This window comes from Carettochelys insculpta, chromosome 3, assembly GCF_033958435.1.
Source record: "Carettochelys insculpta isolate YL-2023 chromosome 3, ASM3395843v1, whole genome shotgun sequence".
Lineage (NCBI taxonomy): Eukaryota > Metazoa > Chordata > Testudines > Carettochelyidae > Carettochelys > Carettochelys insculpta.
Window position 1 is genome coordinate 172,713,720 of NC_134139.1, and position 16,382 is coordinate 172,730,101.

General features: G+C 43.5%; 1 protein-coding gene across 1 annotated transcript in view; it reads left to right on the forward strand.

Annotated features, from left to right (window-relative positions):
* TPO (thyroid peroxidase) overlaps nt 1-16,382 on the forward strand; it is an 89,363-nt gene that overhangs the window by 21,882 nt on the left and 51,099 nt on the right. The window contains exons 7-8 of the mRNA XM_074989141.1: nt 960-1,166; nt 14,471-14,986. Of these exons, the coding sequence (XP_074845242.1) occupies nt 960-1,166; nt 14,471-14,986 (723 nt within the window). The remainder of the gene's footprint in view (nt 1-959; nt 1,167-14,470; nt 14,987-16,382) is intronic.

A 16,382-nucleotide genomic window follows, 5' to 3' on the forward strand; every position in this document is an offset into this window, starting at 1 on the left:
AACACAAGAGGCTAGAAAGACCACCAATGTGAACTTCCAATTAGTTGTCCCACATTCCAGTGTTGTGGGGCAGAATATCTCATCCACTTGTAATCTTGCAAAAAGGATTAGCCACAGATGCCTTGCCATCTGCAAAATGTGTGCACAGCCTGGGTCCTGCCTTCCATCCTATTATTTCTGTGCAGTTCTTCCAGCTGCATTACTACCCAGGAAGTTGTCTATCAAGGGATCTTTCACAGCTGCAGGGAGGAATCTGCAAAAGATAATATTGGTTTTAACTTGTGTTGGTTTACACTGATGGTTTTGGTTGGATGAGGAGGCGATTATGGCATCTTGGGCTAGCAGCCTCTCCGTAGATCTCACAGAAGAGCTTCTGCAGAGTTTACATACGGAGCATGTTGAGGATCTGGCTATCCCCAAACGCCAGATTCACTGGGTGTCAACTATTTTCTGCCTGGGATTATAAAGTGGAACAACGGGGTCTCACTTCGGCATCTAGAATATATTGTACTCAGATTAATAGCTTGTATGGCATGGAGCAGTGTGAAGTTAACTGCACTGATTGGAGGATGCCCAGCTAACACTGCGCACTCATTAAAAACTAGAAAACAGGACAAATAGAATGAAAATTTGTGGATGTTGTTAAAGAAAATGTGAGATTCAGTAGACTCAGAAAATAAGCCGATCAGAGATATGCTGTTTATTTGGTAACTACATAGAAAAACTCAACTGAAATATCTTTGAGCCTGCTTTGGGATGCTGACATCTCAGCTTTGGAACAGAAATACCAACCTGTCAGTCACTTTTTTAAAATAAGGCATTAGAAATACTCCACGACATAATATTTTAGCAAAAGGGATAGCTTTTATCCTGATTTCCTCTGTTTTTAGTGTTTTTACCAATAAGTGAAAAGTAAATAACATCTGACATACCAGGTAAATTCGCGATTTCTTTTGTAGGTTCGAGAAGTGACAAGGAAAATTATTCGTGCATCTAATCAAGCTGTTACGGAAGATAATATATATTCTGATGTCATTGTGGTGTGGGGACAATACATAAGTCATGACATTTCATTCACACCTCAGAGCACAAGCAGAGCTCCCTTTCTAAGAGAAGTGTCATGCCAACTGACATGTGAAAACCAAACACCATGTTTTCCAATAAAGGTATGATATTTTCAATGTATTTGTATTTCAAGAGAAGCATTGGTTGGCAAAGAGTTAAAGTATATTGTGAGAGAATAGCCAAGGAATTAAATAGCTTGTTCAGAAAAAACAAAGTAAACAATAATGGAATTTTTGCAGTCCAACATAATTAATTAATACAGAACTAAATCCTGTATTCCACTCTACATATACATACGTAGATAAAAGTAGGATATCAAAGATATTTAGTACAAGTATGACTTTTAGCTTTGGGGTTCATGCTGCAGAGAACTCTTCTTATTAATCGAGAAAAATGTTACTATTGTTCTCATGTATCAAGGTGCTGAATTCCAGCGAAGAAAGTAGGGAAATAGTCATAAATAATTCTCTTTTTAAACTGTCACTCAGTTAAAGTACAGTAACTGCTTCCTGTGAAGGCAGTATTTCAATCATCTAATACAAGCTTTTGAAAGGAGATGTGTTCTTATTCTGTGGCTGAAATAATCTTCAGAGTTTTGCAGAAACTTACATTCATTGATTCACTGCTTTTGAGAAGATGAGAATATTTGAAGTTCAGTAGCTAAGTAGTTTCCTAATAGGAAAAGCAATGAGCTGACATAGATTCAGAATTCTGTATTATGCCTGATTAATTCATCAGCAAGATCACTCTTTCACACAGATGATTTGTAGAATACTCGAAATACAGGTTAAAGCTCACAGATGTACTGTCATGGAGCCTTACTATTCTACATGCTGTCCTGCAAGGTTGTTCCCACTCCCACACACCCCAGCTTCGTCTATACTACAAAGATCTTTCGAAAGAAGCCCTTCTGGAAGATCTTTTCTGAAAGAACTTATTTCAAAAAAGTGCATCCACACACAAAAAAGCAACTCAAAAGAGTGATCTGCTCTTTTAAAAGAGAGCGTCCAAACAGCCCCCTCTCCTGTGAAAGAACAGCCCACAGATCGAAAAATCAGGCCCCATAAGGATTGCTCTTTCGAAAGAAGGGCCCTGAGGAGCGTCTACACATGTTTTCTTTCAAAAGGAGCTTTTGAAAGAAGGCACTCTTCCTAGAACACGAAGGCTGTGCCTACACTTACCAAAACTTCAAAATGGCCATGATAATGGTCAAATCAAAGAATAATAGTGAGGCGCTGAACTGAATATTCAGCATCTCATTAGCATTCACATGCTGCCGGCCAAGGTGCTTCGAAAGAGCCTCTCTCAAATATGCGCAGCTCAGCGCAGCTACATGGGGGGTGGGGTCCTTTTCGAAAGGACCTTGCACATTTCAAAATCCCCTAATTCCTCTCAGCTAAAGGGAATAAGGGGATTTTGAAATGTGCCAAGTCCTTTTGAAAAGAACACCTGTGTAGCCATACCAAGCCGCACGTGTTAGAAAGCGGTGTTTTCGAAGTGCCGCGGCTGGCAGCATGCAAATGCTAATGAGATGCTGAATATTCAGTTCAGCGCCCTATTAGTATTCTTCAATTTGGCCATTAGCATGGCCATTTCAAAGTTTTTGATGAGTGTAGGCACAGCCGAAAGGAAGAGAAATTTCAAAAGGAGCACTGTGTTCTTTTGATTTACTTTTGAAAGAACGCTTTTTGCATGTAGATGCTCTGTGGGCTCTTTTGAAAGAGCCGGCTTCTTTTGAAAAATCTTTTGAAAGAACATGCCAGTGTAGACACAACCCCTGTGTTATGAATAATAGAGTTCTCCCTCCCACACATCAGTGCTTCCATGAAAAAAGTCATGTTCAAACCCTAAAAACTAGACTTCAGTTCAGTGACTGCTTCTACTCTGAGGCACTGCTTCCACTGCTGAACAGAGCTTTCCAGTGGTCAGTTATGGGTTCTCAATATACACAAGCCTTGATTATCTATTGCCCTGCATTTTGTGAAGTCTTTTATGCCACTGCAAAGTGAGTGCACAGTGGGTGTAAGTTCCTACCAAGTCAGAATATTAGTCCACTTCTTGCCACTTGCATAAATGACTGCACGTTGTGCAGGCTAATGGATTATCAGGTCCATAGTTTCTGAGTGGCAAGTGAAACTACTGGGGAGCTCTTGGAAGGAGTTTCCGACTGTTTAGATATTGAAAATAAGCTTGGATGAATAGCCTAACTTTGGGATTTTTATCTTGACTATGTTATCTGAAACTTTACATCTGTTGAGATTTGCCAACCTCTATTCTTCATTGTTTCTCTGATGAATCAAAGCCAGTGACTTTGACATTTATTGTCAATATCTGGAAGAAATTTTGAATATTTTACTCATTCATTTGACTAGTGAAGTCTCTTAAGTGCAGAGTGCTTCTTGTCTGGTGCTTCCTCTCTGTTAGCATGAGGTAGATGCTGTTAAAATCTTCTATCTACCCCGACTTTTATTTAGATTTCTCAGGTAAGAGGATCCTAAGAGATGTGCCCTTATCCTCCTGCACCTGTTTCTTCTTGTTACTCTTGCTCCTCATCATTACTTGACATTTTTACCTGCCAACACATATCAAACATGCCACGATACATCTCCTAGAAAGTTAGAAAATTGTGCATTTTGAAAATAACAAGTGAAGAGAGTTCATTTTTGTAAAGGACCCTGCTATGTGCATAGTGTTTTTAACCTAAGTCTTTCTTTTTTAACAAAGTTTTAGAGACTTTGAAGGCAGTAGCTGACATTTCCTTAGAACTAAAAACAACATTAATTAAGAAATTTTGGAATGCTCCTTTTATAACAAATGATATTCCATCAAATATCTGTTAGATTGTGGAAAAAAAATCTTCAGCTTGTAAATACAGCCATATCCATTAGATTTCTTAAGTATAATACTAGTTTGAGTACAGGCAGATAAATATGGATGTTCTTCTACTTCTGAGTTATATGCCAAATACTACATATGCATTTGTGCCAGAGGAATGGGAAACATTACACAAAGCAGTTCTTTAACTGTGAAGCATTTTTATAACTTTTAAATGAGGAGCTAATAAAATAAATAAATGATAACAAATAAATAAATAAAATTTCCCTCAAGAATTTTTACCTTTTGAAAAAGAAAATATAAAGAAACAAACCCCAAAAAATCCCACCATCATACCTAGCTTTCACGTTCAGAAGTACAGTCCAGACCACTGACAGTTTGTATCACTGATTATCCAGTACCCTTGAATGCCTTACAATGCTTCACTGTTGTTAACTCCCGCCTGGACTGCTCACAGGTCACCCCTCAACTTCTGTGTGCCAGACATCCCCTCTGACCCCAGCAGCCTGTCTGGAGCTACACAGCCCCACTCTAGCTTCTGGCAGCCTTTCTTACTCTGGGAAGAGTGAGCCCAACGTACTCCAAACATCCATTTTTTTCCCCCAAACTGTGTGCTCTGCAATGTCCAGCTTGCTCCTGAACAGTTCTGAGAATATGGTCTGTTTGTTTCTTTAAAGACACAAAGCACAGCTTACTAACTTAACGAGGAGTAAATATAAAATATAGCACTGAGTTGGAAAATGGAAAACTAAATGCATTTATTAACAGAATATACATGGGATAAAGAGTTCAAATGTATTGAATAGAAATAGAAATGTAGGTATAGAAAGAGGTACAAGTAAAATAAAACAAAATGCAGTTCTAAAGGTCTTAAAGTTAATCTAGCAAGATGCAGGCTTTGTTCAGGAAGGTTCTTTCACCTGTAATTCTTCTTCCCAGCCCTGGCTTACTTCTTCTCAGTAAGGGCTTTACACTAAAGTATAAGGTTCTGGCTTCCCTTGTCTTGCTATGAAAGATCGTTTTCCTAAGGAGGGTTTTCACACCAATGTTTGAAGGACCATCTTCCTCAGCTTGCAAGGGCTCTGATCTCTTGTGACAGATGCAAAGGCGGAGTTTCATTATCGCTTCCATTTCCACAGTTCAATTAACTTATTTCAGGAGCCAGGATGACTTCATAGTCCTACTCGTCTTCCCTTCCTGTGGGCTTCTCATTCACCTTATATTTTTATGTAAATGGGCTTTCTAAAGTTTCTGATTCCTGAAGACCTAATTATCCTAGGATATAGGAAAGTAGCTGTGAGATTTGCTCCTGTCTGAGCCAATCTAATAACAACAAGTATTCCTAAGTTCTTACATAAAGTTAATAGGTACAGTTCACAATGGTATTATTAACCAGTGTTTCTTTAGCTTTCGTTAAAGACCTTACTCTGCAGGCTTTTATACTACAGTAACATTGTGCACAGTGGATCACTTGAGGTTCAGCCCCACCGCTCATCTTTACAGAACAGTAAAGCTTTGAAATGGATTCTTCTGAAAAGTAAAATGCAGACCAAGTTTTTCTCTCCTAATGGGAGCAGATGTTGTCCTCTCTCTCACCTGCTAGTTTGAGGTTTGCCTCTATTCCCCTGACTAAGGCTACGTCTACACGTGCACCCAACTTCGAAATAGCTTATTTCGATGTTGCGACATCGAAATAGGCTATTTCGATGAATAACGTCTACACGTCCTCCAGGGCTGGCAACGTCGATGTTCAACTTCGACGTTGCTCAGCCCAACATCGAAATAGGCACAGCGAGGGAACGTCTACACGCCAAAGTAGCACACATCAAAATAAGGGAGCCAGGCACAGCTGCAGACAGGGTCACGGGGCGGACTCAACAGCAAGTCGCTCCCTTAAAGGGCCCCTCCCAGACACACTTTCATTAAACAGTGCAAGATACACAGAGCCAACAACTAGTTGCAGACCCTGTATATGCAGCACGGACCCCCAGCTGCAGCAGCAGCAGCCAGAAGCCCTGGGCTAAGGGCTGCTGCCCACGGTGACCACAGAGCCCCGCAAGGGCTGGAGAGAGAGTATCTCTCAACCCCCCAGCTGATGGCCGCCACGGAGGACCCCGCTATTTCGATGTTGCGGGACGCGGATCGTCTACACGTCCCTACTTCGATGTTGAACGTCGAAGTAGGGCGCTATTCCCATCCGCTCATGGGGTTAGCGACTTCGACGTCTCGCCGCCTAACGTCGATTTCAACTTCGAAATAGCGCCCAACACGTGTAGACATGACGGGCGCTATTTCGAAGTTACTGCCGCTACTTCGAAGTAGCGTGCACGTGTAGACGCAGCCTAACTGAGGTATTTTTGTGTCAACTGAGGTAAACACACATAGGCTATATCAACACTAGAAGCATTTGTCTGCAGAAGTTACTGTTGGAAGAGATGTTCCAACAAAACTTCTGTCAACAGATCACATCTACACATCACTCTGTCAACAAAAGAGCCTCCCTGAGCTTCTACAGTTTTTTTCCCAACAGTTTTTGTTGACAAAACACATTTTATGTGTAGAATTCTTGCATAACTCAGGCTACAGAATTTAATTTGATTCCTGCGTCAAGCCCATAGATTCTAGTTGAGCTAGTTCACATTTTTCAGAATGCCATAAAAGTATTTCTTCACTGCGTACTGGCTTGGGATACCACTGCTATCTTAACAGAGCACAATAATTCTTTGGGACAGGAAGGGTGTGTCTACACTACAAAATAACTGCTAAGTTGCTTACTTTGAACTATAACTTCCAAGTAAGAAACTTCATAGTAGAGCATCCACACACAAAATGCACCCTCCCTTACTTCAAAATTAAATGTCTACACACAAATAGCCCCTACTTTGAAGTAAGGGGTCAGGAAATGATGCAAGCATGGGGTCGCATGATTGACAAGCCCTTCCAGGCTCACAGCCAACAGACCCCTTAAAGGGCGCCTCCCAACACCCACAGCCAGCATATGCTCAAGGCTGACAGGCTGCAGACAGCAGCAGAGCATGTGCAGAGGGGAACAGCTGGAGACCATGACAGCTCACTCCCTCCCTGAGGACGATGCCCTCTCGACCCTGGTCAGCCTGCTGGCCACGCTGCTCACCATGCTATACCCTGTTGTCCCCAAGCTGGCTCTGGTGTGCCTACGCTACCAGCACCAAATGGTGGGACCGGCTGCTGCTGGAGAATTGGGACAACAAGCAGCGGCTGACGAATTTCAGAATGACCTGGCAGACATTTGAGGACCTCTGCCACTGGCTCGCCCCAGTCCTCCAGCACCTGGACACTTGCATGTGGCCAGTGCTCCCGGTGTGGATGAGGGTGGCCATCATACTATGGCAGCTGGCCACCCCCAACAGCCTCATATCCATTGGCCACCAATTTGGTGTCAGCAAGGCCACCGTCAGAACAGTGCTGAGTGAGGTATGGCCATCCCCCACCATGGACCCACCCTGGGGAGAGGGGTAACTGGAAAAGGGACAGGGGGCACCTGGTGGAGGGGCAGGGGGACACCAGTGGGGGACAGAGGGGGTAGGGGCCTCCCGGTCTGGTGTTCATGGATTTCTCCTCCTTCCCCACCCACGGGTCATCTGAGCCACCGACAAGGTGCTCCTGTGATGCTTCTTGGAGACCTGGATGCCACCCTTGCTGGGTTTGCGGACCTGGGCTTCCCCAGTTGTTTGGAGCCCTGGACAGGATGCACGTGGTGATCAGGGCTCCAGCCAACAGCGGGGGTGCCTACATTAACAGGAAGGAGCACCATGCAATGGTACTCCAAGCCCTGGTGAGCACGAGGGGTTGTTTCCTGGATGTGTGCCAGCAAGGGGCCCATGATGCCCAGGTGTTCCAGAATTCATGGCTGGGATGCCACATGCACGAGGGCAAGTATGTCCCTCTGCGGGATCTCCCACTCGGGGATGTCATGATGCCCCCCTGCATCATGACCAACGCCATGTACCTGCTGCACCCGTGGCTCATGAGGCCTTAAACTGGACACACCATGCTAACCCCAGACACCTTTAAAGGTTGCCTCAACCATGCCAGGGGCACAGTCAAGTGGGTGTTTGGGAGGCTGAAGGGAAGGTTTCTCAGCCTCCTCACCAGGCTGGATGTCAGCCTCCCAAACATCCCTGTGGTCATCACTGCCTGCTGTGCCTTCCACAACCTTGTGGAGAGCCAGTGGGAACCCTTTATCCAGGGCTGGGCTGCAGACCCAGGGGCCAGCTAAGAGCAAACACTCGCTGGTCTGTGTCACGAGGCACGGATGGATGGGGTCTGGAATGCCCTGTGCTGGACCTTCATGCAGGCCCTGCCCTGACCCACACCCAGCCACACCCCACACCCCACACCACCCCCACATCCCTCACACTTCCCCCCCGATCACTCCTCTACGAAGCACCAGGGATTAAGGTGGGAACAACACACTTTAATGTGGGAAATAAAGTATTTCACAAAACAGAATGGAACATGGTAACCTTTGGTGTGCAAGGGGGGAATGGTTGACAGTGGGGAGGCGGGGGCTTGTGGTGGAGGGAGCTGAACTGGAAGGGGACTCAAGTGGGGGACCGAACTTGGAGGGGGGCTGGGATGGAAGTAGGGTCAGTTGCCCAGAGGCTTGGTGGGCTGGGATCCACATTGGCTACAGCCGCCCCTACTGCCCTGGGTCCAGGGCATCCTGCGGGGCTGCAGTGGGGCTGGGACCATGGGGAAGTAGGTCTGAGGTGGGAGTTCCGTGAGCTCTGCTTCTGCAAGGTGCGCAGGAGGGGCCACTGGGGCTGTGCCAGGTGTGCCCACCTCAGCCAGCAGCCACTGGGCCAGCTTGAGGCGCTCGGCTGGTGCCAGGTCTGCCGCACGTTGGACAGCTGCTGGAGGGGTGACTGCGGAAGGGGTGGCTGCAGGAGGAGCAGCTGCAGGAGGGGCTGGTGGGGGGGGCAGGACAAAACTTGGCACTTCTGACAGTGTTCTTCCTCTCCATGATGAGGAATAATGCCTTTGTTGACATTTTTTGTCAACAAAAAGGTCGTGTAGATGCCCTGGGAGGGGCCCTCTGTTAACAGACATGACTTCCGGTCCACTGGGCAGCCCTGCTTGCTGAGCTTCTGATTGGCCATTCTGTCCAGAGAGTGGCTGAGGAGTCTGGTGTCTCTCTGCCAACAGAGTGGATTGCTTTTTGGATCTGCTTTTGTGTGTGGACATGACCCGTTGACTGGAATTTTACAACTGTGTCTGTGTCAACACTATGAGATAAATTCGAATTTAAGGCAGTTACCTTGTGACAGTCTTCACCTTAAATACCATTAGCTCAATTTAGGAACCTCTAATATTGAGATTATATCATTGTTACCTGATGGGTATTGCATCAATCTCGAATTCAAAAGTTCAATTAAAGACCAGTTTGGAAGCGTCACTTCTTAAACTCGACTTTATTACCCTCCAGAGGTGTCCTGTATGTAACCCACAATGTCCCACAGAGCTCCGCTCTGGCCACTGCTCTCCAGGTCCTCGGTAATTAGGTAGCAGGAAGACCATGAATTTCAAAGTGGAAGCAGCAAGCCTGTGGCTGTGGGCTCACGTTTGTTTGAGAGCCTGAGAAATGTCTTGCTTTCTTTACAATTAGCGCTGTGAGCACCTGTCCATTACAAATAGCCCCTTCAGGGAGTTTGTGGTTCTGTCTCTAAACTTGTTATTTTTTTCTGTGCTGCCCAGCTCCAGCTGGTACCCACTACACCACATGGCAACAGGACTGTTGTGGGGGTTGTGCTTTTGTAAGAGGCTGAGAAACTTCTTTTCAGTGGTTTACATCTGTGTACAACCTCCCCCCCTCTGTCCGCCACAGGTGCCAAACAAGTCAAGGTCTTTCCCATGCTCAGCCACATCTTGTGGGTAGCCCTGACTCAATAAAATGATGTGCCTGCTGTTCGGTGCTAACCATGCTTCCAGGCAGCACCATGTCCTGGCTTGCACACATTTAAGGGTCCAAGAGCAGGAAAGAATTTCGGGGACTTGCAGCCACTGGGGTTAATTCTCCACCAGCAACTAAGACATTTGGGAGCTTGGTGCCACTGGGGGAAATCTCCCCCCAGAAACTAAGATAGTTGTTGGCTTGCAGCCGCTGGGGGGAATTCTCTTCTGATGGCTAAGATAGTCGGGGGGACCACTTCAACTGGCCCCCCACCAACCCCACCCATGCCCCCAGCATGGGACCAGTGGCCCTTAATGCTGCCATGGGGAAGTCTTTCCCTGAAGCTAAGATAGTTGAGGGCTTGCTGCCACTGGGAGGAAGTGACCCTGGAGGCTAAGATAGTTGGGAGGACCACTGCACCTGGTTCCCCACTTAACCCCTCCCCCCACATCCCTAGCAAGGGACCAGTGGTGCTTTCAGCCATCAGGGGGATATCTCCCCCAGCTGTTAATGTTGTCAAGGGGACTGCTTGAGCTACTTCAGGATTCCAACCATCTCTTCAGCTGCAGACCACAGCAGCCCCCTCCCCCTCCCCCCACCAAAAATACCTTTGGGACCTTGCTGTCTATTGCAGACACCTGCTGGTTTGATGTTTCTGTTATAAAATCTTTTTGCTAACATTTCTTATATGCTTTCATGCTTTGATCCCTTCAGAAACACAGGGGTGAGGGCTAGTTGAGATCCCAGTTTCCCTTATAAGTTCAGTGTATGAGATTTCACTGCCATCACCCTTGTTCGTAATTACTGTGTAGTGAAGAGCAAAGGCAAACATCTTTTTTCCTAGACTTTTCCATCCTCTTTCTTCTAACATTGAGAATACATTCAGGGTCCTGCATTATTTTCAGGGATCGAAGGCAATCATGGAAGGGGGACACTCAATGATTGACCAGTTGAGAACACAGCTTGTGTGCAAAAGCCTTATAGTGCACCAGAAAGCCAAAGACACTCCCCTCAGCAATTCTATTTTTTCAAAAACTTTCCTACCTTCTCTTTCTTCAAGCTGTTCAGGGTCCCTGTATTATTTTCAAGGATCAGATGCAATGATGGGAGTGGGGACATTCAGTGGATGGCCAGTTGAGAATTCAGCTACAGAAGAGAGACACTTCTGTAAACTCTTTTTCCCTCTCTGTGGATGACTTACTTTTCCTTCCGTCCAACGAGAAAAATGGATATTTTCTTAACACGGGAGGGGAAAGAGGAAAATGCAATGTGGGAAGCTGATGTCAAATATCAGTGAGCATCCCCAGAACACTACAGGGATGAGGAAACTGTGGGATAGATTCCCACACTGCACTACTGTAACACTCTATGGGCTTGTCTACACTACCTCTCTACTTTGAAGGGAGGATGGAAGTAGGGTGTCGGGAGATTATTAATGAAGTGCTGCAGTGCATATGTAGCACTTCATTAAGCCAATTCTCCCCCGTGGCAACTCCAAAATGTTAAACTTCCATGTGCCCGCTTGCATGTATCCATGGTTAACCTGCCGGTACTTCGAAGTGCTGGGCAACTTTGAAGTCCCTTTACTCCTCAAAATTTTGAGGAGTTTAACACTTCAGAGTTGCCGCAGGGTAGAATTAGCTTGATAAAGGGCTGCATATGCAGCGCAGCACTTCATTAATAATCTCCTGACACCCTACTTACTATCCTCCCTTCGAAGTAGGAAGGTAGCATAGACAAGCCCTATGTTCGCCAATTGAGTGTGGCAGCAATAAGTTGGCTTTGGGAGGAGCATGTAAGTGGGTGAGGATGGTTAAGTTTGAAAGTATAAATTCCAGAATTACAAAATCGATATTAATGAATTCGAACTTATCTTGTACTGTAAACACAGCCTTAGTAACTTAGTAACTTCTGTCAGCTGATCACTGTGGTGAAGATGTAGCCTTAGAATTTCAAAAATTCAAGAAGAATTTCACCATTGGTAAGTTCCTTTATGTATTTCTAATATAATTTTAAGTGAAGCTAAACAAGGAAGGCTACTATAGCCTTGCTGGGTTTCTTTTCTTCCTAAAATATTCCTTGCAAATAAATGCATTGGTAGAAATAGTCATTTGATTTTAGAGAAAAATAGAACTTTATATACACTTCAGTAAATAGGGATTTTTTTTCAGGTCGTATTCCACATTGTTTGAAAAAATAGAAAACCTTCATTTGCCATTCAGCTTGGGCAGCACACTACTTAACCCATGAAAAAGAAAAGGACTTCATTTTGCAGTTCTGCCAGTCCCTTAATGTTCAATAATGTTGTTTTTCTCAGCTCAGGCACAGAGTGATCTGAATTAAAATTGCAGAGAAAGTTAACAAAAGAATATTTGCTTGGAAGTCCATAGACTCTTGGTCTGTTTTGTTGTGGTCCTCTCTGTTTACTAAGTTAAAGGCCAAGCACACTTTTCTTTCAATGACAGCCAGTCTTCCAACCCTTTCCTGGTAACTAGAAGCAAGAGATAGTCAAAGGGACATAGCACTCACTCTGTTGTTGTCAGTCTAAGAAACTGTATTTGGAATAGACTCCTTGCCTTTTGCCCACTCTACCTGCTGAAGGGAGGTAGAGACCACCATAGCAGCAAGAGACTTAATAATGGGGACCGATTGTATACAAGAACCCCAAAGGAAAATAACAATTTTGTCAACTGAAGGAACTAACAGCAAAATAAACAAATTATATGTTTTTACTCACAACACTATAACAACATACCATTGAAATTATAATATAAGGTGAACCTCTGTAATAAAGCACTCTTTCATCTGGCAACATCCATACTCTGGCATGATTTTACTTAACCAGACAGCCACTTATCGTGGCTGTGGCCAAGTTTTCTGTGGTCCCATAAAGATTGTTTACAGCCACCAGTCTTGGCTTTCAGTGTTCTGTGATGTTAGTCAGCTGTAATTTACCCCTGCATGTCTTCTAAGAGCCCAGTATGCAGTGGAAGTGTTGGTAACGCTGCTAGATAATATTGACCTTTTGTGGTCTGGCAAATTCTCTCATTGGGCACTGGTCAGGTCCTGAAGGTGCTGGACTAGAGAGGTTCAACCTGTCATTGGCTAATGAGGAAAGAAAGGAAAGAATTTCTTAAACAAACAGATTTTAATAAGCTTAGAAAATGAATGAGTATTGTAACATGATGATAGCACTCCCTACAGTGATGAGCTTTCAGTAGTTAGAAAAACTGTATTTAACAAATGAGATAAAAATACCACCATGTAAAACTGGGAGGCTCCTTTCCAAAGTTGCCTTTAGCCTTTGTCGCCTGCTTTAGATCAGATTCTATTTCCATACCCCCTAAAAAGACTTTTAGCACCTATGCTTTTCCTCCAGCCCTTCCAGACCTCTTTCATCTTTTCACAGGATACTCCAGCTCTCTCTATTATGTGCCTATGTCACCACTGAGTGAGTTGTCTGCCACTTCTCTAAAACCACCTTCTCTTGCAAACAAACAAACAAACAAACAAACAAGCAAATATGAAAGACAATTGTATCACCTTGTAGGATGCCTACCACGTTAATATGTCTTTCCATGCTCTTTTACTGCTATAGTATTTGTGCAAAAATTGAACAGCAAACAAACAAGAAGAAAAAGAAAAGCAGATTAGGCCAGGCGTCTCTTCAAAGCTGATGTGTTTTGCTTTATCAAATGTCTGCAGCTGATTCCCCCAGGGGATATTTCAGGATCTTCAGTAAGCATTACCTGTACTTGCTTACCAGTGCTAAAAGATCAGTGCCTAGGAAAGTATATATTTTCCTCAAAGTTCAAATTTATGTTTTTAATAGAAGTTTTCATTGGAGGTGTGTCTTTTTGAAACTCCTGAGCTTGACACTTCTGTGTTATGGCTCACAATGTCTCATTACACAGGTTCATGGTAGTCTATTGTTAGAATTTGGAAATGATGGGATTTTCAGAAAACTACAGTTTATAAATGCAGCTTTATATGAAAGAGGACAAATAGCCTTCAGACATTCTGAAAGAAGATTGCTTTTATTTTAGGGCTTAATTTTATTTTCTTAAATTAGAATTGCTGACTCAGAGTTCCTCCTTTGGGTTCCTACTTGTAAACAGAACTTGTCCTCCTCCTACTCATTTAAGGAGGCTTACCAGAAGGAATCTGTGTAACTACTCTCTTTAAGAGTTTCAGGGGAGAGTCCTCCGTGCTAATCAGATGAATACTTAGGGTATGATCCCAAGCTTATTTAAGTAGATGGGGTGTTGATGTAATTTGACATCCAAGGCATCTCTATAAATCTACGTTGTTTCAATGAGCTTCGGATCAGCTCTTTACTAAGGCAGATTCTCCCCCATCCATGTGCCTTGTAGACGATGGATGTTTTGAAGCAAGAGCTTTTGCACAGTCCTGATCTGGACCATGGGCACCCTCACTACATGTGAGTATAAGCAGCTAAATTCACCACACAATTACAAGCACATACCTTTCTGGCACAAGAAAACTCATGCAAAATCTGTTATCACTTATAATGTTCAATGGCTAGAATGGAAACCTTTATGGAGCCTTTGGTGAAGAAGTCATTTCCAGTCCAGCTACTTTATTTTAATTGAAGAAAATATCTATTTTATTACACAGGTATTTGCCAATGATACACTATCCCCAGGAAGAGGCTGTTTGCCTTTTCAGCGCTCATCTCCTGCATGTGGCACGGGTGATCACGGCATTCTCTTTGGAAATCTATCAGTGTTAAATCCAAGAGAACAGATCAATGGCCTAACCTCCTTCCTTGATGCTTCCACAGTCTATGGCAGCACACCTGTTATGGAAAACAAAGTGAGGAATTTTACAAGCAAAGAAGGCCTGCTTAGAGTAAATCTGCAATATTATGACAATGGTCTGGAGTACATGCCTTTTGTAGACCAGGTTCCATCTCCCTGTGCACAAGACCCCAACTCAGATGAAACTGAAAGGATTGAATGCTTTATGGCTGGGGAGAGCAGGTCTAATGAAGTAATCTCATTGACAGCTATGCACACCTTGTGGCTGCGAGAACACAACCGCCTGGCTAAAGCACTGAAAAAGCTGAACATGCACTGGAGCTCGGAAACAGTTTACCAAGAAGCTCGCAAAATTATTGGCGCTCTACATCAGGTTGGTTGACTGCTTAGTTCCCCATTCATTGCTGTGACTCTGTTATGATCTATTCAGGAAAAAGACTGGAAATGTGTATTCATGAGTTGAAGAGCTCTTTAGAGTCATGTTGCCTTCCTAGCAATCTCTATTAGCAACTTCAGATCTTGGGGGTCAGCTTTCCATTCTTTTCTCAAACTTCTTAATATTTAGAGGCTTTTGCTTGTGTTAGTCCTATGCCCCTCTGTTATCAACTTTTCTGGAGTCTGACTGCATTTTCTAACTAATTTTTCATTTCCTCAGACTTTTCCTTCTATTTATTGTACTGAAGTCTCTTCATTCTTTCTAGCTCTCATTTTATAGTGCTTTTGGAAAAAGAGACAAATAAAAAGTGAATAAGTCTTCTACATTACACTGGATACAAAAGTTTATCTTGTTTGTAATGCAGAATCTATAAACAAGTATTCTTTCTCCATTAAAAACTCATAAGCTTCATACTGCCCAACTGATTCACAAGCCTCAGGACATAAGCCTAAGGCCCTAAGGCTTGGATAGGAGGAATCAATATGAGACATAATGAAGGAGACCGGAAAATAGAGAGACTGAGTTTCATATTAAATCAGTACCTAGAAACCCTCATAATTAAACCAAACTTCTAACATCCAGGATTTTTCTATCAAGAATTATAATCTTCTGCATTAAGATTATAATTCTGAGATTTTTTTTTCATTTTACTTTCAAATATAATATCTCTCCCAACCATTCCATTGTGGTTTGATAAATCTCTCCTTAGATTACAGAGTGAATTGATCAATTCAGAGAGCCGTAGAGCAAATATTGCATGCAGGTATCCAAATGTAACTGTAAGCTGTAAGCTATGAATTTGGACATGAATTTTATAGTTAGGTCATACAACTATTTTTTCTTTAGTAGTGTTTCAATTGGAGAAATGGTATTTCTCTTTATTCACACTGATCCTGTCTCTGTGCTATAATCCATAGTACTGGATATGAAATATTGGACTTGAAACACTTCAGAGAGCACAGACTTTTCACATAGTCTCAAATTGCTAGTAACAACTGAAATATTTTGGATACTAGATTGTAGTTTTCCTGATGATTATTAGGAAGGAAAACAGACTTTAATGATCATGAAAAAATGTCCCTCTCCTTCTACTTGAACTCTGATTTCACTGTAAATACAGAATGTGACCTTTAGTAGGTAGTAGGCATCCTTCAGTCTACATAGACTATGGATCGCGCCCTTCATAGTTCCATTTGGGATCATCATTTGCAGTGTCTACTGTGACTGTGAAGGCCCACACGAGAGTGACAGTCCTTGCTGCATCTATTGCATGTGTAGTGGGTGTCTGGCAGGTCCTTACTGTGCTTTCTGTGGGATCGCTTCTCCTCTGCTA